The sequence below is a fragment of the Orcinus orca genome, chromosome 5 (genome assembly GCF_937001465.1).
Source record: "Orcinus orca chromosome 5, mOrcOrc1.1, whole genome shotgun sequence".
Lineage (NCBI taxonomy): Eukaryota > Metazoa > Chordata > Mammalia > Artiodactyla > Delphinidae > Orcinus > Orcinus orca.
The window spans coordinates 12962405-12990257 of record NC_064563.1 but is presented as its reverse complement, the minus strand read 5'-3'; the positions used below and the strand labels follow the sequence as shown (position 1 = coordinate 12990257).

General features: G+C 48.7%; 1 protein-coding gene and 1 long non-coding RNA gene across 3 annotated transcripts in view; both read right to left on the bottom strand.

The window, feature by feature from the left end:
* The window catches only part of SH3BP5 (SH3 domain binding protein 5), a 78585-nt gene that overhangs the window by 27263 nt on the left and 23469 nt on the right, over nucleotides 1-27853 (bottom strand). For both annotated transcript variants that reach the window (XM_004271948.4, XM_049710201.1), the window contains exon 3: nucleotides 23111-23239. In XM_004271948.4, the coding sequence (XP_004271996.1) occupies nucleotides 23111-23239 (129 nt within the window). The remainder of the gene's footprint in view (nucleotides 1-23110; nucleotides 23240-27853) is intronic.
* On the bottom strand, nucleotides 645-17977 carry LOC125964489 (uncharacterized). The gene is made up of 2 exons (XR_007477552.1): nucleotides 13723-17977; nucleotides 645-1751 (listed from the first exon to the last, which is right to left on the bottom strand). It is a non-coding gene; the product is annotated as an uncharacterized LOC125964489 (long non-coding RNA).

Below are 27853 nucleotides of genomic sequence, written 5' to 3'. Positions count from 1 at the left end.
CCCCACCCCCAGCTCTGTACCAAGGACTGAATGGGCTCCAAAGACATCTCCAGCCTCTACACTATTAAAACAAATGGGCTCAAAAAACATTCCTCCTGCCTCTGAGGTAAGAAATACTCAGAAGATATAACGGGAGTATCTGTCAAGGGCCCCTTCCCCGCCAGTCTGGGATCCACAAAAGGGGCTTCTCAATTGGAAAGCTTCCTGACATTGGCCAGGACTGGCCTCCCCCAAGCCAGTGCCTCCATCACACAGCTGCCTGGCTCCACACCCAAGAGGCTGCTGTTAACGGGGGCAGGGGACATGCCCATTCCAAAGTGACTTCCATTCACACAACTTCCTTGGCAACTAAAGATGGATGGTTGGGAAGAGGATTCACAAAGCTTTCTACTCTTGGCCTGGAGGGCTGGAAGACACCCACAGAGGAGCCATGAAGGGAGACAGGGAGGAGGCGGAACAGTAGGACAACTCAACCCCTGGGACCCCAACACATGCTGGTGACCAGAGACACCTGGTCAGTCCTCCGGGCTGAGGGCCCTCAGAGTTGCTGCCACAGCAGAAAAGCTCACAGGGAGTTTCCATGATCTCTCTACAGAGCATCATCCAGTGACCCTGGGAGCCCTAGTGATGGGGAGACCATTCCTGAACTTTTTTTTTTTTTTTTTGTGGTACGTGGGCCTCTCACTATTGTGGCCTCTCCCGTTGCGGAGCACAGGCTCCAGACGCGCAGGCTCAGCGGCCATGGCTCACGGGCCCAGCCGTTCCACGGCATGTGGGATCTTCCCGGACCGGGGCACGAACCCGTATCCCCTGCATCGGCAGGCGGACTCTCAACCACTGCGCCACCAGGGAAGCCCCATTCCTGAACTTTTAATTCCCAAAACCTAGCCAAGGGGCCAGTACATGGCAGATGTTTAAGAAATGTCTTATTTTAATAGTGTAGTCTGTTTAATTTAGGTACCAAGCTAGGGTACAAAGGATAAGCCACAACTTCCTGGTGGTCAGTCATCCACATGCACCTTGTAATTTTCTCCTTCTGCGGCTCCAGATCAATGGAGACATTGATCTCTCTGGGTGCACATATCCTCCGAAGTGCCCGTTTACGTGATGTGAAAACTCACCTGAATAAGGACTTCACGGTATACACTAAATCGTGTGGTGTGAATGTCATTCTCTTGAGATCTAAATAATTCCCCTTCTACTCGACCTCGCCTCCTCCAAGCTGACTGATATATAACCCAGGTCGCAGTGGGTCTTCGGGAAATTTGTTGCCAGGTGAAATTTTACCCTCTGAATTTACAGGACCAAACTTCTATACTTATATTTCAACAGTTTGCCATGTTATTAACACTTTGAAAACTGTCCAACATATGAACATACTGACAACGTATCTCGAATTATTTTATCCTTCACTTGGCCTTCTTGACAAGACTGCTAACTCCTTGAAGGCAGTGATGTTTGTTTTTGTTTTTTTTAATTATTTGCAGTTTACTCAGCAAACATTTTTTTTTAATTTTATTTATTTATTTATTTTTTGGCTGTGTTGGGTCTTCATTTTTGTGCGAGGGCTTTCTCCAGTTGCAGCGAGCGGGGGCCACTCTTCATCACGGTGCGCGGGCCTCTCACTGTCGCGGCCTCTCTTGTTGCGGAGCACAGGCTCCAGACGTGCAGGCTCAGTAGTTGTGACTCACGGGCCTAGTTGCTCCGCGGCATGTGGGATCTTCCCAGACCAGGACTCGAACCCGTGTCCCCTGCATTGGCAGGCAGATTCTCAACCACTGCGCCACCAGGGAAGCCCGCAGTGATGTTTTGTACATCTGTGAGTGCCCCCCACCAGGGCAGTGACTTGGAAACAGGAGCTGTTCCAAGCCCTTCATCAGCCAGGGACCTTGGCTGCCCCCTTCCCACCTTCTTCGGGTTTCAGCCTGCCCTGGATCATCTGGCACCAGGGGTTGCCTGGGACGCTGAAGCACAGCCAGAGGAGCAACTGATTCACCGAAAGGTCAACCCCCCTCCCCTCCAACTCATCTTCTGCCTCTGGGTTAGCATGACTTGGCTTAATTTTCACTACCACCGGCAAGATGAACCCCAAAAGAACTCAAGGTCAGGAGGACACAGATGAAAACAAGGGCCTAATATAAATAAGAGTAAGCACAGCACACCTCCCGCCTAGCCCGGTATATGGAAAAGCCAGCAGCCCCCAGCCAGGGCCAGAGCAAGCCGTCACTGCAACAGGACACAGGAGCAAGCACACCCAGGCCTCAGAGCCCACGCCACTTCAAGCCAGCTAGGGCGCTCTGAGAAAGACAGGGATGGCCTTGTGATAGGGCCAGGGTGCAGCGGGGCCCCCGGCTTGGGGAGGCCATGTGGGCACCCGCTGGCTTTCCATCTGGTATTGCCAAGCAAAGCAGGTCTGAGGGACTCGTGGCCTCTCCCGGCCCTAGGGGGTCAGGAACAAACCACAGCCACTGGAAGAAGAAAGAAAAAGGAAAAGACACCCAGGGGAAGAATCCAAGGTCTCAGGGCGGTGACAACTTTGCCTTAAGCCACTGTATAACTCAGGCAGTCCCAGCACCCTCCTTCCACCCAGCAATCATTTCACTTCTACCATGCACCATGCGTCATGAAGCTCTGCAAAGGTCAGAAAGATAAGATGCGATTTCTGTCATCAAGGAGCTCAGATTCAGGGCGGGCGGTCAGGGTTCTCAGCCCTCGTTGGAAAGGTTAGGAACCCAGACGCGGGACTCGGGCTGCCTGGGTCATTAGCTGAGTGACCGTGAGCACTTTAATTCTCGGTGCCTTGGTTCCTTCATCTGCAAAATGTGGACAACAGAAGCCACCTTGTGGGGTTGATCTGAGGAGCAAGTGAGTTAACACATGCAAAGTGCTCAGAACAGGCGTGCGCGAGCAGGACATAAGTGTCAGCTGTTACACCAGCAAGCGTGACGTAGTATTAGCCCATGGTCATTAACCCACAGGACAAACCTGTCCTGTAGGTTTGTTATTCACCCTTAAGGGGAGCTGACGATCACCTTGAAATTGTGATTATGATGTATACACCCCCGTGCACATTCGTGTGTTCCCAGAGGACGACATCACAACTTTCATCCAGTTCTCAAAGCAAAGCTGCAGGAAAGCTTAGAGCGGGAGGGGGCCTGCAGCAAGAGTCTCAAGAAGGTGCACTGACCTGTGCCTTCATTTTATCAGGTCATCAGGCAAAGGGCAAAAGCTTCCCGTAGAACTTTCTGCAACAATGGAAATGTCCTCTGTCTGCACTGTCCCCAAACAGCCACCATCGGCCACATGTGCCCAGTGAGCATCTGAAGTGTGGCTGGTGAGACCGAAGGGCTGAACTTTTGCTTGTATTTCATTTTATTATTTATATTTAAGTAGCCACGCGTGGCTACTGGCCACTGTTTTGAACCTCACAGACCTAGTCAGTCTGGGGAGGAAAACATCACAGGCAAAGAGGACAGAGTGTGCGCAGATGCAAAACACCCCATGACGTACCCAGAGGTTGTGACTGAAACAACACGACGCAGCCAGCAACTGTGAGTAGCGGCAGAGGCGGGCGCACGCGGGGCTCAGCACCGAGAGGAGCAGACGCAGAGGAGGAGGTGAAAGCCTTGTGTGCTCTGCTCAGACCTGGGCGTGTCACCAGAGACAGAAGAGGTGCTGTGTCAGGCAGCGTTCTCCGGAGAAACAGAACCAGTGGGCTGTGTATACACAGCCGGTCCCTGACTCACGATGGTTCAACTTTTAAGTTATCGACTTTATGACAGTGCAAAAGCTATATGCATTCAGTAGAAACCACGCTTCAAAGGCGGACCGTTCCCTGGGGGACCGGCATGCAGCACGACCCTCTCTCTGATCCTGGGCAGGGCAGCTGCAGCCCCCAGTCACGGGGGTGAGCAACTGATACACTGACAACCATCCTGACCCGCACTCCATTCTGTTCTTCCCTTTCAGTGCAGTATTCCATAAACTCCGTGAAATAGTCAACACTGTATTATAAACTACGCTTTGCGTTAGAGGGTTCTGCCCACGTGCAGGCTAATGTGAGTGTTCTGAGCACGTGTGAGGTGGGCGGGGCTGAGCTCGGATGTCCGGGAGGCTGCGTGTATCAAATGAATTTTTGACCTATGATATTTTCAACTTATGATGGGTTTATCAGGATGTCATCCCATCATAAATTGAGGAAGATCTGTGTATAGAAAGAGATTTATATTAAGGAATTAGCCCATATGATTATTTTTGAGGCTGGAGGTCCAAAATCTGCAAGGTGGACCAGCAGGCTGGAGACCCAAAGCAGAGCTGATGCTGCAGGTCAAGTCTGCAGACCTCTGCTGCATAACTGCCTCTTGCTTGGGGGAGGGCAGTCTTCCGTTGTAGCCAGGCCTTCAGCTGATTGGGTGAGGCCCACCCACACCATGGAGGGCAATCTGCTTACTCAAATCCCACGGAAGTAAATATGAATCTCATCCAGTAAACTCGCTCACAGAAACATTCAGAATAAGGTTTGACCATGTATCTGGGCACTGAGGTCCCGCCAAGTTGACACATAAAATTAAGCAGCACAGCTTGTCCCTTCCTCTCCTGCGCCACGTGAACGCCTGTCACTTCTCAGCAGAACAGGAGCACCTTTAACACAGTCTATCACTGTGAGGAAGTATAAGAAGATTTTAGGAAAAAGGCCACGTGAGGACTCAGAGAGAAGGTGGCCATCTACAATCCAGGAAGTGAGCTCTCACCAGAAACCAAGCCTGATGGCACCTTGATTCCTGACTTCTAGCCTCCAGAAAGATACACCAGAAATACATCTACACGTGGAACACCTCCTACAGAACACCTACTAAACGCTGGCAGAAGACCTCAGACCTCCCAAAAGGCAAGAAACTCCCCACGTACCTGGGTAGGGCAAAAGAAAAAAGAATAAACAGAGCCAAAAGGATAGGGACGGGACCTGCACCAGTGGGAGGGAGCTGTGAAGGAGGAAAGGTTTCCACACACTAGGAAGCCCCTTCGTGGGCAGAGACTGCAGGTGGCCGAGGTGGGGAGCTTCGGAGCCACGGAGGAGAGCACAGCAACAGGGGTGCGGAGGGTAAAGCGGAGAGGTTCCCGCACAGAGGATCGGTGCCGACCAGCACTCACCAGCCCGAGAGGCTTGCCTGCTCACCCGCCGGGGCGGGCGGGTCTGGGAGCTGAGGCTCGGGCTTCGGTCGGAGTGCAGGGAGAGGACTGGGGTTGGCGGTGTAAACACAGCCTGCAGGGGGTTAGTGCACCATGGCTAGATGGGAGGGAGTCCGGGGAAAAGTCTGGACCTGCCGAAGAGGCAAGAGACTTTTTCTTCCCCCTTTGTTTCCTGGTGCACAAGGAGAGGGGATTAAGAGCACTGCTTAAAGGAGCTCCAGAGACGGGCGCGAGCCGCGGCTAACAGTGCGGACCCCAGAGATGGGCGTGAGACGCTAAGGCTGCTGCTGCCTCCACCAAGAAGCCTGTGTGCGAGCACAAGTCACTATCCACACCCCTCTTCCGGGGAGCCTGTGCAGCCCGCCACTGCCAGGGTCCCAGGATTCAGGGACAACCTTCCCGGGAGAACACACAGTGCGCCTCAGGCTGGTGCAACGTCACGCCGGCCTCCGCCGCCGCAGGCTCGCCCCGCATCCGCACCCCTCCCTCCCCGCGGCCTGAGTGAGCCAGAGCCCCCGAATCAGCAGCTCCTTTAACCCCATCCTGTCTGAGCAAAGAACAGACGCCCTGAGCGACCTACTGCCAGAGGCGGCTCCAAATCCAAAGGTGAACCCCAGAAGCTGTGCGGACAAAGAAGAGAAAGGGAAATCTCTCCCAGCAGCCTCAGAAGCAGCGGATTAAAGCTCCACAATCAACTTGATGTACCCTGCATCTGTGGAATACATGAATAGACAATGAATCATCCCAAACTGAGGAGGTGGACTTTGAGAGCAAGATTTATTATTTTTTCCCCTTTTCCTCTTTTTGTGAGTGTGTATGTGTATGCTTCTGTGTGAGATTTTTTTTCTGTATAGCTTTGCATTCACCATTTGTCCTAGGGTTCTATCCGTCCATTTTTTTTTCCTCTTTAAAAAAACATTTTTTTCTTAATAATTTTTTGTTTTAATAACTTTATTTTATTTTATCTTACTTTATTTTATCCTCTTTCTTTTCTTTCTTCCTTCCCTCCTTCCTTCCTTCCCTCCCTCCCTCCTTCCTTCCTTCCTCTTTCTTTCTACTTCTACTAATTCTTTCTTTCTAATTTTTCTCCCTTTTATTCTGAGCCATGTGGATGAAAGGCTCTTGGTGCTGCAGCCAGGAGTCAGTGCTGTGCCTCTGAGGTGGGAGAGCCAACCTCAGGACACTGGTCCACAAGAGACCTCCCAGCTCCACATAATATCAAATGGCAAAAATCTCCCTGAGATCTCCATCTGAACACCAGCACCCAGCTTCACTCAATGACCAGCAAGCTACAGTGTTGGACACCCTATGCCAAAGAACTAGCAAGACAGGAACACAACCCCACCCATTAGCAGAGAGGCTGCCTAAAATCATAACAAGTCCACAGACACCCCAAAACACACCACCAGACGTGGACCTGCCCACCAGAAAGACAAGATCCAGCCTCATCCACCAAAACACAAGCACTAGTCCCCTCCACCAGGAAGCCTACACAACCCACTGAACCAACTTTAGCCACTGGGGACAGACACCAAAAATAACGGGAACTACGGACCTGCAGCCTGCAAAAAGGAGACTCCAAACCGTAAAATAAGCAAAATGAGAAGACAGAAAAACACACAGCAGATGAAGGAGCAAGAAAAAAACCCACCAGACTTAACAAATGAAGAGGAAATAGGCAGTCTACCTGAAAAAGAATTCAGAATAATGAGAGTACAGATGATCCAAAATCTTGGAAACAGAATAGAGAAAATGCAAGAAACATTTAACAAGGACCTAGAAGAACCAAAGATGAAACAAGCAACGATGAGCAACACAATAAATGAAATTAAAAATACTCTAGAAGGGATCAATAGCAGAATAACTGAGGCAGAAGAATGGATAAGTGACCTGGAAGATAAAATAGTGGAAATAACAGCTGCAGAGCGGAATAAAGAAAAAAGAATGAAAAGAACTGAGGACAGTCTCAGAGACCTCTGGGACAACATTAAACGCACCAACATTCGAATTATAGGGGTTCCAGAAGAAGAAGAGAAAAAGAAAGGGACTGAGAAAATATTTGAAGAGATTATAGTTGAAAACTTCCCTAATATGGGAAAGGAAATAGTTAATCAAGTCCAGGAAGCACAGAGAGTCCCATACAGGATAAATCCAAGGAGAAACACGCCAAGACACATATTAATCAAACTGTCAAAAATTAAACACACAGCAAACATATTAAAAGCAGCAAGAGAAAAACAACAAATAACACACAAGGGAATCCCCATAAGGTTAACAGCTGATCTTTCAGCAGAACCTCTGCAAGCCAGAAGGGACTGGCAGGACATATTTAAAGTGATGAAGGAGAAAAACCTACTACCAAGATTACTCTACCCAGCAAGGATCTCATTCAGATTTGATGGAGAAATTAAAACCTTTACAGACAAGCAAAAGCTGAGAGAGTTCAACACGACCAAACCAGCTTTACAACAAATGCTAAAGGACCTTCTCTAGGCAAGAAACACAAGAGAAGGAAAAGAGCTATGATAACTAACCCAAAACAATTAAGAAAATGGGAATAGGAACATACATATCGATAATTACCTTAAATGTAAATGGGTTAAATGCTCCCACCAAAAGACACAGACTGGCTGAATGGATACAAAAAGAAGACCCATATATATGCTGTCTACAAGAGACCCACTTCAGACCTAGAGACACATACAGACTGAAAGTGAGGGGATGGAAAAAGATATTCCATGCAAATGGAAACCAACAGATAGCTGGAGTAGCAATTCTCATATCAGACAAAATAGACTTTAAAATAAAGACTATTAGAAGAGACAAAGAAGGACACTACATAATGATCAAGGGATCGATCCAAGAAGAAGATATAACAATTGTAAATATTTATGCACCCAACATAGGAGCACCTCAATACATAAGGCAAATACTCACAGCCAAAAAAGGGGAAATCGACAGTAACACATTCATATTAGGGGAATTTAACACCCCACTTTCACCAATGGACAGATCATCCAAAATGAAAATAAATAAGGAAACACAAGCTTTAAATGATACATTACACAAGATGGACTTAATTGATATTTATAGGACATTCCATCCAAAAACAACAGAATACACATTTTTCTCAAGTGCTCATGGAACATTCTCCAGGATACATCATATCTTGGGTCACAAATCAAGCCTTGGTAAATTTAAGAAAATTGAAATTGTATCAAGTATCTTTTCCGACCACAATGCTATGAGACTAGATATCAATTACAGGAAAAGATCTGTAAAAAATACACACATGGAGGCTAAACAATACACTGCTTAATAACGAAGTGATCACTGAAGAAATCAAAGAGAAAATTTAAAAATACCTAGAAACAAATGACAATGGAGACACGACGACCCAAAACCTATGGGACGCAGCAAAAGCAGTTCTAAGAGGGAAGTTTATAGCAATACAATCCTGCCTTAAGAAACAGGAAACATCTTGAATAAACAACCTAACCTTGCACCTAAAGCAATTAGAGAAAGAAGAACAAAAAAAACCCAAAGTTAGCAGAAGGAAAGAAATCATAAAGATCAGATCAGAAATAAATGAAAAAGAAATGAAGGAAACAATAGCAAAGATAAATAAAACTAAAAGCTGGTTCTTTGAGAAGATAAACAAAACAGATAAACCACTAGCCAGACTCATCAAGAATAAAAGGGAGAAGACTCAAATCAATAGAATTAGAAATGAAAAAGGAGAAGTAAAAACTGACACTGCAGAAATACAAAAGATCATGAGAGATTACTACAAGCAACTCTATGCCAAGAAAATGGACAATCTGGAAGAAATGGACAAATTCTTAGAAAAGCACAACCTGCCAAGACTGAATCAGGAAGAAATAGAAAATATGAACAGACCAATCACAAGCACTGAAATTGAAACTGTGATTAAAAATCTTCCAACAAACAAAAGCCCAGGACCAGATGGCTTCACAGGCGAATTCTATCAAACATTTAGAGAAGAGCTAACACCTATCCTTCTCAAACTCTTCCAAAATACAGCAGAGGGAGGAACACTCCCAAATTCATTCTACGAGGCCACCATCACCTTGATACCAAAACCAGACAAGGATGTCACAAAGAAAGAAAACTACAGGCCAATATCACTGATGAACATAGATGCAAAAATCCTTAACAAAATACTAGCAAACAGAATCCAACAGCACATTAAAAGGATCCTACACCATGATCAAGTGGGGTTTATTCCAGGAATGCCAGGATTCTTCAATATACGCAAATCAATCAATGTGATACACCATATTAACAAATTGAAGGAGAAAAACCATATGATCATCTCAACAGATGCAGAGAATGCTTTTGACAAAATTCAACACCGATTTATGATAAAAACCCTGCAGAAAGCAGGCATAGAGGGAACTTCCCTCAACATAATAAAGGCCATATATGACAAACCCACAGCCAACACCGTCCTCAATGGTGAAAAACTGAAAGCATTTCCTCTAAGATCAGGAACAAGACAAGGTTGCCCACTCTCACCACTCTTATTCAACATAGTTTTGGAAGTTTTAGCCACAGCAATCAGAGAAGAAAAGGAAATAAAAGGAATCCAAATTGGAAAAGAAGAAGTAAAGCTGTCACTGTTTGCAGATGACATGATACTATACATAGAGAATCCTAAAGATGCTACCAGAAAACTACTAGAGCTAATCAATGAATTTGGTAAAGTAGCAGGATACAAAATTAATGCACAGAAGTCTCTGGCATTCCTATACACTAATGATGAAAAATCTGAAAGTGAAATCAAGAAAACACTCCCATTTACCATTGCAACAAAAAGAATAAAATATCTAGGAATAAACCTACCTAAGGAGACAAAAGACCTGTATGCAGAAAATTATAAGACACTGATGAAAGAAATTAAAGATGATACAAATAGATGGAGAGATATACCATGTTCTTGGATTGGAAGAATCAACATTGTGAAAATGACTCTACTACCCAAAGCAATCTACAGATTCAATACAATCCCTATCAAACTACCACTGGCATTTTTCACAGAACTAGAACAAAAAACTTCACAATTTGTATGGAAATACAAAAGACCCCGAATAGCCAAAGCAATCTTGAGAAAGAAAAATGGAGCTGGAGGAATCAGGCTCCCTGACTTCAGACTATACTACAAAGCTACAGTAATCAAGACAGTATGGTACTGGCACAAAAACAGAAAGATAGATCAATGGAACAGAAATCCCAGAGATAAACCCACGCACATATGGTCACCTTATCTTTGATAAAGGAGGCAGGAATGTACAGTGGAGAAAGGACAGTCTCTTCAATAAGTGGTGCTGGGAAAACTGGACAGGTACATGTAAAAGTATGAGATTAGATCACTCCCTAACACCATACACAAAAATAAGCTCAAAATGGATTAAAGACCTAAATGTAAGGCCAGAAACTATCAAACTCTTAGAGGAAAACATAGGCAGAACACTCTATGACATAAATCACAGCAAGATCCTTTTTGACCCACCTCCCAGAGAAATGGAAATAAAAACAAAAATAAACAAATGGGACCTAATGAAACTTCAAAACTTTTGCACAGCAAAGGAAACCATAAACAAGACCAAAAGACAACCCTCAGAATGGGAGAAAATATTTGCAAATAAAGCAACTGACAAAGGATTAATCTCCAAAATTTACAAGCAGCTCATGTAGCTCAATAACAAAAAAAGAAGTCACCCAATCCAAAACTGGGCAGAAGACCTAAATAGACATTTCTCCAAAGAAGATATACAGACTGCCAACAAACACATGAAAGAATGCTCAACATCACTAATCATTAGAGAAATGCAAATCAAAACTACAATGAGATATCATCTCACACCAGTCAGAATGGCCATCATCAAAAAATCTAGAAACAATAAATGCTGGAGAGGGTGTGGAGAAAAGGGAACACTCTTGCACTGCTGGTGGGAATATGAATTGGTACAGCCACTATGGAGAACAGTATGGAGGTTCCTTAGAAATCTACAAATAGAACTACCATATGACCCAGCAATCCCACTACTGGGCATATACCCTGAGAAAACCATAATTCAAAAAGAGCCATGTACCAAAATGTTCATTGCAGCTCTATTTACAATAGCCAGGAGATGGAAACAACCTAAGTGTCCATCATCGGATGAATGGATAAAGAAGATGTGGCACATATATACAGTGGAATATTAGTCATAAAAAGAAACGAAATTGAGCTATTTGTAATGAGGTGGATGGACCCAGAGTCTGTCATACAGAGTGAAGTAAGTCAGAAAGAGAAAGACAAATACCGTATGCTAACACATATATATGGAATTTAGGAAAAAAAAATGTCATGAAGAACCTAGGGGTAAGACAGGAATAAAGACACAGATCTACTAGAGAATGGACTTGAGGATATGGGGAGGGGGAAGGGTAAGCTGTGACAAAGCGAGAGAGAGGCATGGACATATATACACTACCAAACGTAAGGTAGATAGCTAGTGGGAAGCAGCAGCATAGCACAGGGAGATCAGCTCGGTGCTTTGTGACCACCTAGAGGGGTGGGATAGGGAGGGTGGGAGGAAGGGAGATGCAAGAGGGAAGAGATATGGTGACATATGTATATGTATAACTGATTCACTTTGTTATAAAGCAGAAACTAACACACTATTGTAAAGCAATTATACTCCAATAAAGATGTAAAAAAAAAAAAATTAAGCAGCACATCCACTACAGTTTTTGAGCAGGATTATCAGCAAAACTGACTTTGCCAAGACTGAGTTGGGAGGTTATGGGGGAGAAGTGGAGAAGGGGGACTGGGAGAAGCAGAATTCCAATGGAAAAAGGCGATTTCAACAATCCAGGTAAGACATGAGGGCTTCCACCAAAGAAGGGGTGATGGGAAATGAGTCGTTTAATGAGTGTGTGTTAAAAGAAGGTATGAATAGATTCTGTGACTTTACGAAATCTCTCTCTCTCACACTCACACTCACACACACACACACACACACACACACACCTTCCTTTAATGGTAAGCCAGCATTTTCTCCTAGGACTCCAACATAATGCAAAGGAAAGGAAGTTTCCCATGTAGCAGAAAGGGACAGAAGTGATGGAGCAGAGAGGTACGGGGTTTGCAGCAGTTCCCTCGGAGGAGGAGTCCTATGCCTGCTCTGTGGGTCACATATGCCCACCTCTAAGTCTTTCCAACCAAGAGCCTCCCTAGAAGATGAATAAACCACAGCAAAGACACGGCAGAGGTAGTTAGCTGCCTCTCAGTATCCATGCTTCTCTTCATCCTTAGAAACAACCCTGCTAGCTAAAATGCTCCAAGCCAAGCCTTTCTTGCTACCCATGACTATGCCCGGGGTCAGTGTGAAAACACCTCCCCAGTCTTCTCTGTACAAAGAGAAACTTTGTTCAGCTGTAAGCCTGAGATCAAGAGACTTAAATTCAAAGAATGAGAGAACCAGCAATGAAAGAGAAGCAGCGTGTTGCCTGGGACTTCTGGGTAGACTCTTTCAAATAGAAGGGGCATACGTCCTTTCCCCTTCCTCTTTTCCTGAAATACAGATGAGATGGCTTGAGCGTCTGGAGCTATCCTGGACAATGAGGAGACTCCGAGGATAGGACTCACACACTAGGATTGAGCAATAAACATGACACTGGATCTCAGATGACCCTGGACTCAGGGCATCAACCTAGACTGCCTAATTCAGGTCTTCTTTCAGGTGAGAGAAAGTATTCTTGTGTGTTTCGGCCACTGTTTTTAAGCCCTGTGTTACTTGCAGCAAAAGGAAATTCCTGGCTGATACAGGATGAGGCCATTATTTTGTGTACAAGGCAAAATAAATTTCAGAATTTTAGGTTGTAGAAGTTCATTTGTATATTTTTTTACGGGCTTGGGGTGGAGCCAGATTGAAGAGGAACATACCTAAACTAATACATTGCCTCACATGTCAATTTCTTTCCAACAACTGCTCTCAGGAGAGCCCGCTACAGGTGCCTGCAGCCACCCTGGTTGAGTGCCCAGGGTCTGTGTGAAAACACCTCCCAGTCATCTCTGTATAAAGAGAATCTTCGCTCAGTTGGCTTGAGCCTGAGATCAAGAGACTTAAATTCAAAGAATGAGAGAACTTAGAAGACACACCATGATTTTCAGAAATACAAAAGGCCCATCACCTTCTCTGCAGTACAGTGCTTTGCCAAAAGGCTGTGGAATGCACTTGAGGCCAGTAACAAATTGATGAACACATGGTATTTTGTTTATTTTACTTCCATTTAAACCACTTCTTCAAAGTGAGGCTTCCTAAAGCCAGCTGATCACTGCCTTAATTGAAGCAAAGAGGCACCCTTTCCTCTAGTGCCTAAGGAAGTTCTAAATGGAAACATGAATAAACAAGCAAATGAATAAATGATCAAACTAATTAAGGCACTCGAGGATGGGGAAGGAGAGAGAGCTGGAGGGAGGCTTACGCCCGGCAGCGGAGGGAGGACAGCTGGGGAGCTCACCTTCTGGAAGGTCCTTCAGAGGAGACCCAGTGCTGTGGCCTCCCATGAGGCCCTTGGGAATGCAGCGATCAAGCTAGGGAGGGCCAGGGAGGGACAGAAAAAAATGTCAGCCTCAGGCACCTCTCTTAGGAACCCCATTTCCTCCTAGAAGCACCAAGCTGAGTGCATTTTAGTCATTTGGAATCCTAGCACAAGTGCCCGTCCTGTACCTGCCAGGTGGCAAGGTGGGGACCACAACTCTCCATGGCTGAGCGCTGTAACTTCAGGAGCCCCGAGAAGGGGCGGCAACTACTTTCTCCGCCTGGCTGATGACTCAGACCACAGCTTCCCTCCTCAGCAGGACTGCCAGATTTAGCAAATAAAAATACAGGACTCCCAGGCCCATTTGAATTTCAGATAAACAAATCATCTGTTTCAGTGAAGTGTGTCCCAAGGTTTACATGGGACAGAGTGATGCTTAAAAAAAAACGATCTGAAATTCAACTTGAACTGGGTGTCCTGTATTCTGTCTGCCAACCCTACCTTTAGGGCTTCAACTCCACAAGGATCTTTCACCAGGCAGAAACGAAAACTCGTCTATGGCCTGGACTCCTCAGCGCCTCCCTCTTGGTGTGATGGGCATGGTTCCCTTACACACATTTCAAGAAGCTCCCCCTGTGTGATGAGCCCCAAGCAGAAAAACCCAAGCTATGGGTTCTAAGCAGAACTACTTGAACATCCAAAGACCATAAATCTCGAAGCCTATCAGTCATCCACTTCTCAGCGTGAATAAGTCCATCAGATTCTCAGGGGGAAGTTTTCCTAGAAGGGAAGGGGGGACAGGAAGTCACACTGGGAAGGGGGAGAGAAAAGGAGGAAAGTAGGGTGGGCAGGGGGTGTCCCCAGGCGAGGAAAGCTAAGTCAAAATGTTCAAGAGAAACGTCACCGCTGGCTGGGGACCAAACCCTGTTGCCTGGCAACATAAGAGGCCTACCCGTGTTGACAAAACTGGTAGCAAAAATACATCCCATACTCTGATTTTCTTCAACTGAGAAATCAGTCACCCTGCTGCTCCCTCTAGGGAATGCCAGTGGTTTACAGGAGGGGGAGGGAAGGGCGATCCATGTGGAAGCAGCAATTTCACTGATTTTATTGATAATAGACGGAAGGGGGGATGGAGGCGGGGGAGGGAAGAAAGAAAAGAAAAAGAGGAACATCCAAGGAGCCTCATGGTTTCAGATTCGGGACAGAACTCCACATCCTGCTTCCCCTCCTGTGGTGACAAACCACATCTGTCAGCTTCAAGCAGCACTTATGGGAATCAGCCAGGCCTCAGCAAAAGGCCATTGAAAGGAAAAGGGGACTGTCCCTGAGAAGCCCCCAACAGACCAGGCATCGGTGGGGGGGGGGGGGGCAGCACCCCCAGCATCATACTGCCCCGCTGAGACCCTGCTGGCCACTAGCCCCATTCCTGGCTTCCTGCTGCCCACCAGGCAGGAAGGGGTCAAATGCAGGTGGTCCTCGCACCACAGAAGAGAAAACCTCAGATCTGCCACACTCCCTCTCCAGTCATGGGAGCGTGGAGGATGCTGGAAGCACAGCCAGCCCAGCAAGAGGAGCAATGGCTCCAAAGGGGGTTGGGTCCTTCTGGAAGCCTCGAGACCTGCTCTATGTCAGGAGCCTTCACCCTGGGTCAGAGGCTGCCCCTCGTCTCCCCACTGAACCCATCTTGACGCAAGATTCTAGGCCTCCCAATGTGGCTGCTTCTTCCCTGGAATCTCCAGCCAAGACTGCAAGGCAGGGCGGTCCTGCGGGCCAAGGAGGGTTAATAGCACATCCCCCTCCTGCCGTAAATCACCAGGGACTCTGCTTCGGGACAGGTGCCCCCATCACCCAGCGGCCTGCCCTCAGCCCGGATGCATGGATGATGCAGTTCCCAGGAACTGGCCTGTGGCCGCCCAGTGGGAATGTGACCAGGATCACAGGGACGGACGTCACTGACCCGGCCCTCCTCACGCAGACAGCTGCCACCCAGGCAGGCACAGGCTCAGCAGAAACAAAAGTGACCGGGAAAGAGGGAGGCAGGACGAAAGTGCACTCAGGTCCCAGGAGGGGAAGAAGTTTCAAGGGGCCACCAATGACTTGGCAAGAGCCTCCCAGGTGCCCCAGGGCAGCAGAGGCAGGGAAATAACTGCAGATGAGCCCAGCATCTCCCCTTAGCCCTAAGAGTCAAGTATTTCTCTTACCTGTTCCCACAAGATGTGTCAGGACGTGGTCAGGTTTTCAACAGTCCCCAAATACTGTCAGAGTGCCAGCACCAGGCTGCAGGCAACAGCCAGAAGCAGGGAGATGGGGGTTCAAATCTTCGCTCCTCTCCACGGGGTCTGTGGTCTGGGCACGTTCCCTTACCTCCCAAAGCCTTAGTTACCGTCCCCTCCGTGTGACGGCAGTAATGATACCATCGCCTGGCCACCTTCCGTCAGGCCCCAGTGGGTTCATGTCTATAAGGGACCCACCCCTGCAGGCCCAGGCACCCCACAGATCCAAATAAATGAGGGCCGTGGGAGCCCCTTGAATAACCTTTCTCTAAGCCTCAGTTTCCTCCTCTGCAGCAGGCTTTTTAAAAGTACTGCCCTTCTTCCCTGTTGGCGCAGTGGTTGAGAGTCTGCCTGCCGATGCAGGGGACACGGGTGGGCCCTGGTCCGGGAAGATCCCACATGCCGCGGAGCGGCTGGGCCCATAAGCCATGGCCGCTGAGCCTGCGCATCCAGAGCCTGTGCTCCGCAACGGGAGAGGCCACAACAGTGAGAGGCCCGCATACCGCATAAAAAAAAAAGTATTGCCCTGGTGCTTGGGAAAGTGCCTGGTGTACAAAGAGCGTTACAACAACCCTCCTTCCCCTCCATCCTTGACCTCTGATGGCTCTGTCCACATCCTGTCTTCCCGGAAACAGTCACCTCTGTGCTGCCCACGCCCAGAGCCCCCCTGCAACGTGCCTGCATCACTGTGAGGCTCCCACTCGGGCACCAGGTGCTGCTAGAACTTTCAGGGGAGGAGAAGCTCACCACCTTCTCCCAGGGCTACACCCGACTGCGCTTCAACTGCCTGCTGCCTCTTCGGGTCACAGCCTTGGAGTTCTCATGACTCACTCTTAGCAGCTGGTTAACCACTGAATCCGATCCAGCCCCCTCCACGTCCTCCCAGATCAGATCACAGCACGGGAAAGGCGCATGTGAAGGCCCGAGTGATGGTCTCTGGGCTGCGAGGCTCGTTTCCTCATCTGTATTATGGGGACACGTGGTGCCTGAGACACCGCTGGACCTCCTTGCGGAGCTGCCACCAGTACGGACCCGACATGTGGCATCAGTGCCCCATCAGTTTCTCCAGCACAACCTGAGCCCACACGCAAGAGCCACCGCGGCTACTCTACCCAGGCAGGAGGCTAGGCTGAGGCTGCACCCTCCCTCATCGGGCCATGCGGTTCCCTCCCTGCCTGGTCCTTCAGCTGCCCGAGGCCCCACCACACAGCCCTAGAGCTGACGGACTCAGGCCAGGTCCCGTCCACGCCGGCTCCACCCTCAGATTGCAGCTCCTCTGTCCTTTACCCAGACTGTCTCATACTCAGGGGCCCAGGTGTGTTTCCAAAGCTTTACACACATGCGCACACACCCCGTGACCTCACTCCACCGGCCTCCTCCACACGCTGTCTACACCTGTGCCATCTATACCTGTTCTCTAACAGATGTTCCTCCCCACTGGGCTCTCCAGTTGTTGAGTACGTTGATCCTCATTATTCAATGGATTCCATATTTGTGAATTTGCCTACCCGCTATGATTTACTTGTAACCCCAAAATCAGCATTTACTGCACTTTTGGAGTCATTCACGGACCAGCCCAGAGAAGCAAAAAAAATGTGAGTCTTGATGTGCACGATGCCAGCTGAGGCCAAGCAGAGAGGACCCCCTGCCTTCTGTTCCGGCTGTCAGGTTGCAAACACCCATCCTTCTCACGGTCTACTGAGTGCCATGTTTTTCACATTTTTGCGCTTTTCATCGGTGGTTCCTCTCTAAGGCGGCCCCCAAGCCTAGTGCTGAGTGCCATCTGGGGTCTTCCCTAAGCACAGGACAGCTGTGACGTGCCTTACAGAGAAAATACGTGTTTCAGATGAGCCACTTCCAGGCGTGAGTCATCATGCCGTTGGCCATGCGTTCACTGTTAATGAATCAACAATACAGAACATTCAGAAAAAGGAAGAGGAAATGTGCAGATCCGTACAAGACGCCCGACACCTCAGCTGACAACAAGTCAACCGCTTGACAGATAAAGCCATCCCAGGTCAGCCAGTGCCCCAGCCAACCCACCACCTGACTGCACATTCATGAGATCGGCCAAAACCTAAGTTCAGAAAACTTGCCCAGCAAAATTATGAGCTAAATAAATGTATTAAGCCACTGAGTTTGGTTTGTTTCACAGCAACAACTAACTGATACACAATTCCATTTTAGAGATGAAGAAATTAAAGCACAAACATTAAGTAACCTGCAGAGGTCCCATAGCTATTAAATGGTAAAATGGGATTAAAAGCCAGGCAGTCTGGCTCAGAGGCCAAGCTTTGCCAGTGGTCCTACAGTTAAGTCAGCTAAGTTTCAAACATTTCCCCAACCACTTACTTCCCCCAAAGGAGGTTAAAGCAGGTGGACTTACCTGGTCCCATAAACACAAAACGGGCAACCGTCAGCACTGAATAACCCTCACTATTTTGCATTTATGCTGCCCTTCAGGGTTCCAAAGTCTCCTGACACATTCCAATCATTTCAAAATCCGAAGGTCCGGGCTTCCCTGGTGGCACAGTGGTTGAGAGTCCGCCTGCCGATGCAGGGGACACGGGTTCGTGCCCCGGTCTGGGAAGATCCCACATGCCGCGGAGCGGCTGGGCCCATGAGCCATGGCCGCTGGGCCTGCGCGACCGGAGCCTGTGCTCCGCAACGGGAGAGGCCACAACAGTGAGAGGCCCGCGTACCGCAAAAAAAAAAAAAAAAAAAAAAAAAAAATCCGAAGGTCCACCGATGGATGAACGAATAACAAAATGTGGTCTACACATACAGTGGAACATTATTCAGCCTTAAAAAGGAATGAAATTCCAACACAGGCTACAACATGGATGAACCTTGAAGACATTATGCTAAGTGACAAAAGCCAGTCACAAAAGGACAAACTCTGCACAACTCCACTTACATGGGGTACTTAGAGGAGTCAAATTCAGAGACAGAAAGTAGGACAGTGGTTGCCAAAGGCTGGGGGAAGGGAGGAGTGGGGAGTAATTATTTAATAAGTACAGGGTTGCAGTTGGGAAAATGATAAAGTTCTGAAGGCGGATGGTGGTGAGGGTTACACGGCAATGTGAATGTACTTAATGCTACTGAATCGTGTACTTAAAAACAGTTAAAACGGTAAATCCTATGCTACATACAGTTTACCACCATTTTTTAAAAAGGAAAAAAATCACAAGGGTTGGAACAGGCAGTGATAAAATGACAGGCCCGGGGCCACTGTTGGACTAGTTAGAACACAGGGAGCAGAGAAAGCAAGAAACTGTCTTCCATTCAAGTTTGCTGAGTCACACAGGCTCCACGCCCACCCACCCCCCTTCAGAATGTCCCCCGCCACACACTGAAGGCCAGATGGGCTGGCAGATATGTCAAAGCCACCTTAAAAACAAGCTCTGGCTCACGGACAAAACCCTCAAATAAATCAAAGCCAGTTTCCTGCCCCCACCTGGCCCAGGAAAAAAAACAAGTGCTCTGCCCACTCTTGGCGGAATGTGGATTGGGTTTTCAAGATCACAGAACTGGATCTGACTCCTGGTAGGAAAATGAGTTGACATCAGGAACAATAAAGTCAGTGCAAATTTCTGATGATCAGACACAATTCCTACTGGCCCAACAATCACAAGCCTTTGTAAACGCTTTATGGAAAACCAAGCTGTAGAAGTCTTTTCCTTTGAAGTCTCCGCTGTTCGCTGAGACTCTGGATGGATGGACAGGAGCTTTCCAGACATTATAAAACCATCACTACAGTATTACCGCTTCTTTTTTTTTTTTTTAAAGGAGGTATACATCAAATATTAACAGAAGGTATGGGGACTTATTTTCTTTTTGTCTATTTTCTGAATTTTCTACAATCTTTTTTTTAGTGAAACCAAAATCTAAGATCATACAGGGATTCCATCATCAAACATTAGCTCATTTAAGTCCTAAGGACACCTCAGGACTCTCACGGTCCATGACCATCACTGTTTCACTGTTTTCAGATCACTGTTTCCACAGAGACGAGGATGCTGGGGCTTTGAGAACGCAGTGCCTCACGAGACACACTTGGAGGAGACGCTTTGAAGCCATCTCTCAGAGACCATCCCTGCTACACACAGTCAGAGGGGTTTGTATATACAGAAAGGAAGGGGTGGGGGTAAGACCAGAGGAAGAAAACAGGAAGCCCCACTTGGCAGCCCCCTTCACCACCAGGAAGGTCAGAGACAGACTCAGCCTCCTGGCCAAGCCCAGACAGCCCACCGTCCGCAGAGATAAAAAGTGACATCCTCACCCAGCCTCAGCCTGTGAGCGCCCTTCCAGTTCCTCGGCCAGAGACCAACAAGGTCCCTTGGGGCTAAGGGGTAGGGGTCACGCTGAGCCTTTTCTACCCTTCTTCCTGCCCACCTGCGAGAAGGCAGGAGTTTAAGGGGGGGTTTGCAGGCATAATGCCAGGCAGCATTCCCTCAACATTCATCCTGGGCTCTGCCAGCTGATAGAGAGTCACTCAGCCCCAGAGTCTGTATCACCTGATGAGGCCTGATGACTCAGTGACTTGACCACGGGACTCAGTAACTGCACGGTAATTGTCCTCACTGGCCAAGAGATGAGAGGAAGGCGCAAAGCCACACGTCACTGCTGCCCAGCAGTGGGACCCTCCCAACGTAGCTCCCTCCTACCTCTTTTTCCATCCAAGAGGATTGGGGTGAGGAACAAAAAGGGAGTGGTGTGAAATCTATTCCAGGTGTGTCACAGCCAACTGGAGACCCACCCACCAAATGAGATTTGAACAAACCCAACCCAGATGAAGCTGGATTTGCCAGTCATGCTCCTATCCCTCTGCAGGGAAGAAGTTGCGAGTAAAGCGGCAATGGAGAGGGAAAGCTCGGGATGCCAACGGAAAGCCGGGAGGAACATCTGGTCAACCTCATCATTCACTCATTGGTTCATTTGTTTGTTTCCTCAAGATGTGAACACCTTCTGTATGCTGGCAATGACCCAAACAGACCAAATTCCCTGTCTGGGAATTTGTGGAGTTTCACTACTATAAACAAGTAAACAATAACAGGTCGGGGGTGAGAACTGCTATGAAGAAAAAGCCAATCAAGGAATGAGGGCTGGGGTGGCAGAGATGGTGGGCTGGCAGTTGTCATTTAAATGTTAGCCCAGGAAGGTCTTGTTGATAAAGTGACATCTGAGCAGAAAGCTGAAGGAGATGGAGTGGACCGTGCAAACCCTATGGTTAAGACAACAAGAAACAGGGGGAGCAGCAGGTTCAAAGACTCTGAGGTAGGAGCATATATGACATCCGTTCAGCCAGAGGAGGGTAAGGCCCATCAGCTGGGGCTGGTGGCTAAACGGCCAACCTCCAGAGGCCCCTGAACACAAAGGTCCCCTTTCCCAGCTCTGCTCCAGAATCTGAGCTCAGGGGACCCAGTGGGGAAACTCCCGTGGGGAAGCCACTGCAGAGGCTCCAAGGGGATGCTTTCACAGACCACTATGACATCACCCCACGGCATGGGGACATGGATGTTCTTATGTAGATATTTGTGGCCTCAAAGGGACCATAAATTCAAGTGTTGAAGACTTTCAGAAGAGGAGGTTTCATGACCTCCTCAGCACTGACCCAATGTTTACATTAAATTATCAGAAATTTCTCCTCAAACCTAACCAGAACCCTTCTCACTGCCAGGTCAAGACCACTACCACCCCGGGCTATGGTGGGTGAGACACATCGCCAACGTGGGGCACTTTGGAGGGAGGATGCCTTAGGGTTGGGGAGCTTCTGGGGACTGCTGAGCACCTTCTGGAGAAGGGCTCCTTCTCTCTAGAAAGCTGCAGCCTGGGTGGGGCCCCAGAGGGAGGCGGAGAGAAGGACGGCTGCTCAGGCTTGTTGCAGGCCACCAAGTCATGGGCACTTGGATGTTGTACAGTCCAGGGCAGCAGGACAGGGAAGGAAGGGTTTCGGGCAGCTGGTCTGTCTAGGAACAAAGGCCACATTATCTGGAAGGTTCCAACCAGAAAGCTCAGTTCAGCATTCAGAATGCAAAACCCAAATACGTAGCTAGAGTCTCAGCAGAACCACCAAAGCGTCAAGGGGATGAGAAATCTGAGGGGTGCGCGGAGCGGGGCAAGGAAGAGGAATGCCCGAGTCCTGGCCCCTTATCCTCGATGGCTCCCGTCTTAACACATTCCTGGGGCTTCGCTTCCCAAGGGCTCGCTTTCCCATCGCCTCCCCCACCCCCGCCCCAGCCCAACAGCACACTGCGCACACACAGTGGGGGCCTGCCGTGGTACCTGCACTCACTGAGCATCTGCTTACAGGAAGAGACCCTGGGAGGCGACAGCATCTTCTGTCACATAACACACAGCAGGGACAGGAACTCAACCGGGACCAGCTCCTCAAGAGTCACCTGAGCAGGAAGCCCCAGTGTGGGCCAAGGAGTGTGAGAGCCCCCAGCCCAGGGCCTGGCACACAGCAGGTACCACCATGTGTTGGGAGCTCTTTTCCTTCCCATTCACAGGGCCTGCATCTCAGGCTGGGAAGTCCTCACATCAGTGACGATTCAAGGAAGACACTCTGAAACCAGCAGCCCCGGCAGTTGCCTGACCACAGCCCCTCTGCCGCCCCTTTTCTGGTCTTGGTTCCTCTGTTGCCTATTTGGGCTCTCAGGACAAAGAACCAATGTTCCAAGAGAAGCAGATGGCTAATTTCTCCCAAACCAGGGAGGAGAATACGAGGGAGGGAGTGTTCCTCCTGCTGTCCGACAGGCAGTCATCAGGGAGGGCGGAGGACAAGCCCGATGTTCTAAGCACAGCCTCTGGTCCGGCCGCCTGGGAGGTGGACCTGGGTACCAGTTCCAGCAGTAAGGCAGCGCCCACTGGTAGGGGCAACCAAATGACAGCATGCTCACCCTACTAACAGTACCAAGAGCGGGAGTGAAAGCAACCTGTTGGGGGGAGGAAAACAAGGGGCTGACTCCAAACGTACCTGTGGACAAAGCCACGGCTGTCCCGTGCCCCTGAGCTTCCGCAGGAGGCCCACGAGTCAGAGGTGCGCCCATGGCGCGGGGTGGGGTGATGGGCAGAGCAGGAGAGCTTACCTGCCTCGCCACCCTCCGTGCCTCCCAGTAGGGCTTTGAGTCTTCCACAGCTTTGCCAATTTTCTTCACCAGCTCATCCAGTTTCACCGTTGCCTCAACAAGAACAGAGCGGAACTTCTGACGAATGTCCTGCAGACAGGAAATTGAGGACACAGTTCAGGCTTAAGAAGGAACGTGCGGAAATCTGCTTTACTTAACCGGAAGCACCCAGAAGGGCCTCCACTCGGCCTACAAGGCCCTGATTTCATGCCTTTACAAGACGGTGTCTAGAGCACCACCATCCAAGAGAACCTTCCACGATGCTGGAGTGTCCTATGACCTGCACTGGTCAGTATGACAGCCACTGACCACACATGGCTACTGAACACTTGACACTGACTAGCAAGACTGACTAACTGAGTCTTTAACTTATTTCATTTTAAGTAACTATATTTAAATTTAAACAATGTGGCCAGTGACTACCTCATTGGACAATGCAGGTTAGACTGAAAGGCTCCATCCAGGGGAAGATGCCCAGTCCGGCCACGCCTGGCTGCTTCACTCCCTAATGACGGCACCATTTGCTACACTCCCATGATGTCCCCACCCGTGTAACGTGGTCAACATTAAACAGCGGGTACAGATTTCCCACATGCCAAACCCTGTGCTAGGCCTTGGGCTTGGTCCCTGCTTTCAGGGCACTTCCAGTCTGGTGGGTGAGGGAGGCATTTACAGCCCAACCCAGCGAGTCTGCGCCAGGATGGGACCAGTACAGGTGCCGTGGAACCCAGGGCAGAGAACCTCACCAGGCCAGGTCAGGGGGGCAGGGGGAGGGGGGTGAGGTTAGAGGGAGACTCACAGGAAACTTCCAGGGGTTACTATCTGCACAGAAGCCTGAATTGTGGATGGGCACCTGGAGAGAAGAGAAAATACTGAGTCCAGAGCAGGTGGCAGACCAGCGCCCACCGGGTGGGGGGAGGGAGTAGTGTGGCGTTTTCCAGAGACTGAAGGAAGCTGGACGTCTGGAATGCAGAGAATGGCTAGAGATAAGGGCGGCCACCCCTCCCAGAGATGCCACGAGCAAGGTGGCCTGCATAAGAGTTTGGGAGAGAAGAACAGGCAGGTGGGTGGTGCCAGGGTTAACCACGTTGTGAAAGTCAGGAAACCAGATCCATGGATGACACAAGGAGGAAAAAAAAATTAAAAAGACAACATTTAGTCCCAGGTCTAGGAGGACATGTTGGATGGTCGGTGAGGGCTTCAGAGACCCCACGTCCCTCCCCTCTACTCCTCTGCCCTCGGGCACTGGCCTGTCACAGCCATGCCTCAGGGTGTGTGCGGGCGTTTGAGAGCAGAAGTGGGTGCCCAGGGAGAGAGGAACAACACATGATCACCAGCCATGGGGCTGCCCCAAGAGCAGCCGGCCGCACTGCTGGTAAAACACGTGAGCTCCGCTGGCTACAAAGGAGCTGCCTCACTATCTGAAAACTATTTCTAAACATAAAATTATATGGGCCTCTTGGGCCAACAGGATGGCTCATGGGGGTGAGGAAGGCCCCAATCACTTCTAATTTCCTTTCCCCCATCATCTCATACCCTGGGTTTTCTAGATGGGTTTGAAAGTGCCAGGGCTGCAGCATATGAAGCCATGGCCTTTGTCTTGTATGGGAGCTTCTCAGCTCCTGAGTCCCATCCTACTTCTGACAGAGGCCTTGGTTGCTTTCCCCAGGCCTGTGTCCTCATTATCATAATTTTCTCTGCCTTCCCTCCTATCTGGCCAGGCTTGCAGTCACGTGCTACAGCTACAGCTGCCGAAGACAGAACAAGACTAGGCTTGTCCTCCAGAGGACGCGCCACAGATGCATGCAGGCCGCCAGGGACAAGCAAAGCTCCACCGAGCTTCTGTTAGACTTGACTTCCTGTACGTGGGAGGTAACATGTTGTCTAGAGCTCAGGATTTGTATCAGAGAGATGGATCTAATCCTGGTTAAACCTCTTTCTGTGAGGCCCCCATCAGGTAACTTCCTTATGAATAATTTTTATTACCTATAAAATGGTGACTTTCCATCTCATAGGGAGGGCTGTTGGAAGGAATAAGAGAGAATGCAAACATAAAACACCTACTAGTTCCTGGGCACACGGCAGGTATTCAATAAATGCACACAATTTTTTTCCCCCGGCATAAAAAGAGACCCACGATCCTATTAAACACCACCAAGGGGGTGGCTCTGAGGCAGGGGGAGCTGACGTGAGGGCGGGAATAACCTGCTACCGTGTGGGCAGAGGCTTGGCAGACGCACCTACACACATGGCTGAATCCTCCCACTCAGCACCCTGGTGGGGGAGGGGCCAGCACCACATCCAGACCACAGGTGGGAACTCCAGGGGCCACATCAGTCAGCGTGTGACCCAGGGCAGGTCACGCCATCACTCTGCACCTCCTCTGGGAAATGAGAATTGTGCCCCAAACCAGTGGCCTATGGGCCCACAGGCTTAGGGCCTTCAGCCGCTACGCTGTGTACTAAAGCTCAGGAAAAATCGTATATTTTTTTAAATGCGGATGCTCACATTTCTCGTAAAAAAAAAAAAAAATTTTTTTTTAAATCAGATGATCTGGCAAAACTGGGCCCCCATTCCTACTTGGCAACCACTGGCTAGAAGTAAAGGAGAAGACACCCCTTGGAGACTGTCCTTTCCAGTCCCCACGTCCTGTGCCTGAGCCACACCCAGCCTGCTTCACTCACTGAGCTCCCCTGCCAGGCCCTCAGAGACTTCTGATTTGCCCAGAGCTATTCTGGGCACCAGTGCCTATAAGCCACCTGCCTGCATGAGGCGGGTACAGGGAACAGATGGACAGCTTCCCTTGGGGCAGACACTTACAGATGCTTTCATTCCATCAGCATATGCAATCACTAACAACCTTACCAGGTCGGTGCTATGGTTGTTCCTTTTTTTCTTAATTGAAGTATAGTTGATTTTCAGTGTTGTGTTAGTTTCAGGTGTACAGCTCAGGTGCACAGTACAGTGATTCAGCTATACATGTATATCTATTCTTTTTCAGATTCTTTTCCATCATAGGTTATTACAAAATCTTGAGTATAGTCCCCTGTGGGTGCTATGGTTGTTATCCACATTTTATAAAGAGGGAAACTGAGGCACAGAGCAACTAGGTAGCTTGCCGAAGGTCGCAAAGCTGGGAAACAGCACAGCCAAGATTTAAACTCAAGCGGTAAATAAATAAGCACCGTGCAGTGTGATAAGTACTAAGACCTCAGTCTACACACTGCAGTGAACACACAACCAGGAAGGACACACCCAGAGAAAGCACCATTCCAACCAGGCCTTGGATGGAGGAGGATTTCACCAGACAGAGAAGGGGGCATCAAAGGACCAGCAAAGCGAAGGGTGGCAGGTGGGAGGGCTGGTGGGACGGAGGAAGGAAAGGCACGTGGGCCACACTGAGGCCTTTGAACTCTATCCCACACGCAATGGGAGACAGGGTGGGTTTCTCTTGTGAGTCTCAATTTACTTGCTACATGCCTGTAGTCAGCAATGCTTGAAGAATTCTCTACCACAAAAAACAAAAGTTTGCATCGTTCCCTGGACGGCATGTCTGTGAATAGATCTTTCCTAGCTGTAACAGTGTAAACGCTGAACACTGACAACAACGCGGTCCTGCTGGGAGGGACGGGGGTGGCGGCGGACACAGGAGGAAGGAGACTAAAGCCTCATCTTCCATAGGGGGTGTCCGCAGATAAGAACTAAAACTAGGGCTTCCCTGGTGGCGCAGTGGTTGAGAGTCCGCCTGCCGATGCAGGGGACACGGGTTCGTGCCCCGGTCCGGGAAGATCCCACATGCCACAGAGTGGCTGGGCCCGTGAGCCATGGCCGCTGAGCCTGCGCGTCCGGAGCCTGTGCTCCGCAACAGGAGAGGCCGCAACACTGAGAGGCCCGCATACCGCAAAAAAAAAAAGAACTAAAACTAAAAAGTCAAGAAGTAGCCACACAAAGCCTACTGTTTAGAGTCACAGAAGTAACAGAATCCAACAGCACATTAAAAGGGTCAGACACCACGATCAAGTGCGGTTTATCCCAGGAATGCAAGGATTCTTCAATATACGCAAATCAACCCACGGGATACACCATATTAACAATCTGAAGGATAAAAACCATATGATCATCTCAGTAGATACAGAAAAAGCTTTTGACAAAATTCAACACCCATTTATGATAAAACCTCTCCAGAAAGTAGACACAGGGGGAACTTACCTCAACATAATAAAAGCCATACACCACAAACCCACAGCCAACATCGTCCTCAACGGTGAAAAACTGAAAGCATTTCTTCTAAGATCAGGAACAAGACAAGGATGTCCACTCTCACCACTATTAGTCAACATAGTTTTGGAAGTCCTAGCCATGGCAATCAGAGAAAGAAAAGAAATAAAAGGAATCCAAATTGGAAAAGAAGAAGTTAAACTGTCACTGTTTGCAGATGACATGATACTATACATAGAGACTCCTAAAGATGCCACTAGAGTCACAGATGTAAATACCTAAAGAATCAGCTAAAATATGTTAAACTGATCAATTAAATTGCCTCTAAGGGAGAAATAAATGGGGATGGGGTGGGGGGAGGGTGTTGTCTGTTTTATTTTGTTTTCTGCCCTTTTTAAAATTGTAGTAAAATATCACGGTGGATTTTTAAGCAGAGGCATCACCAGATCAAATCTGGGTTTTACCAAAGAGTGGACTGGGGTCTTC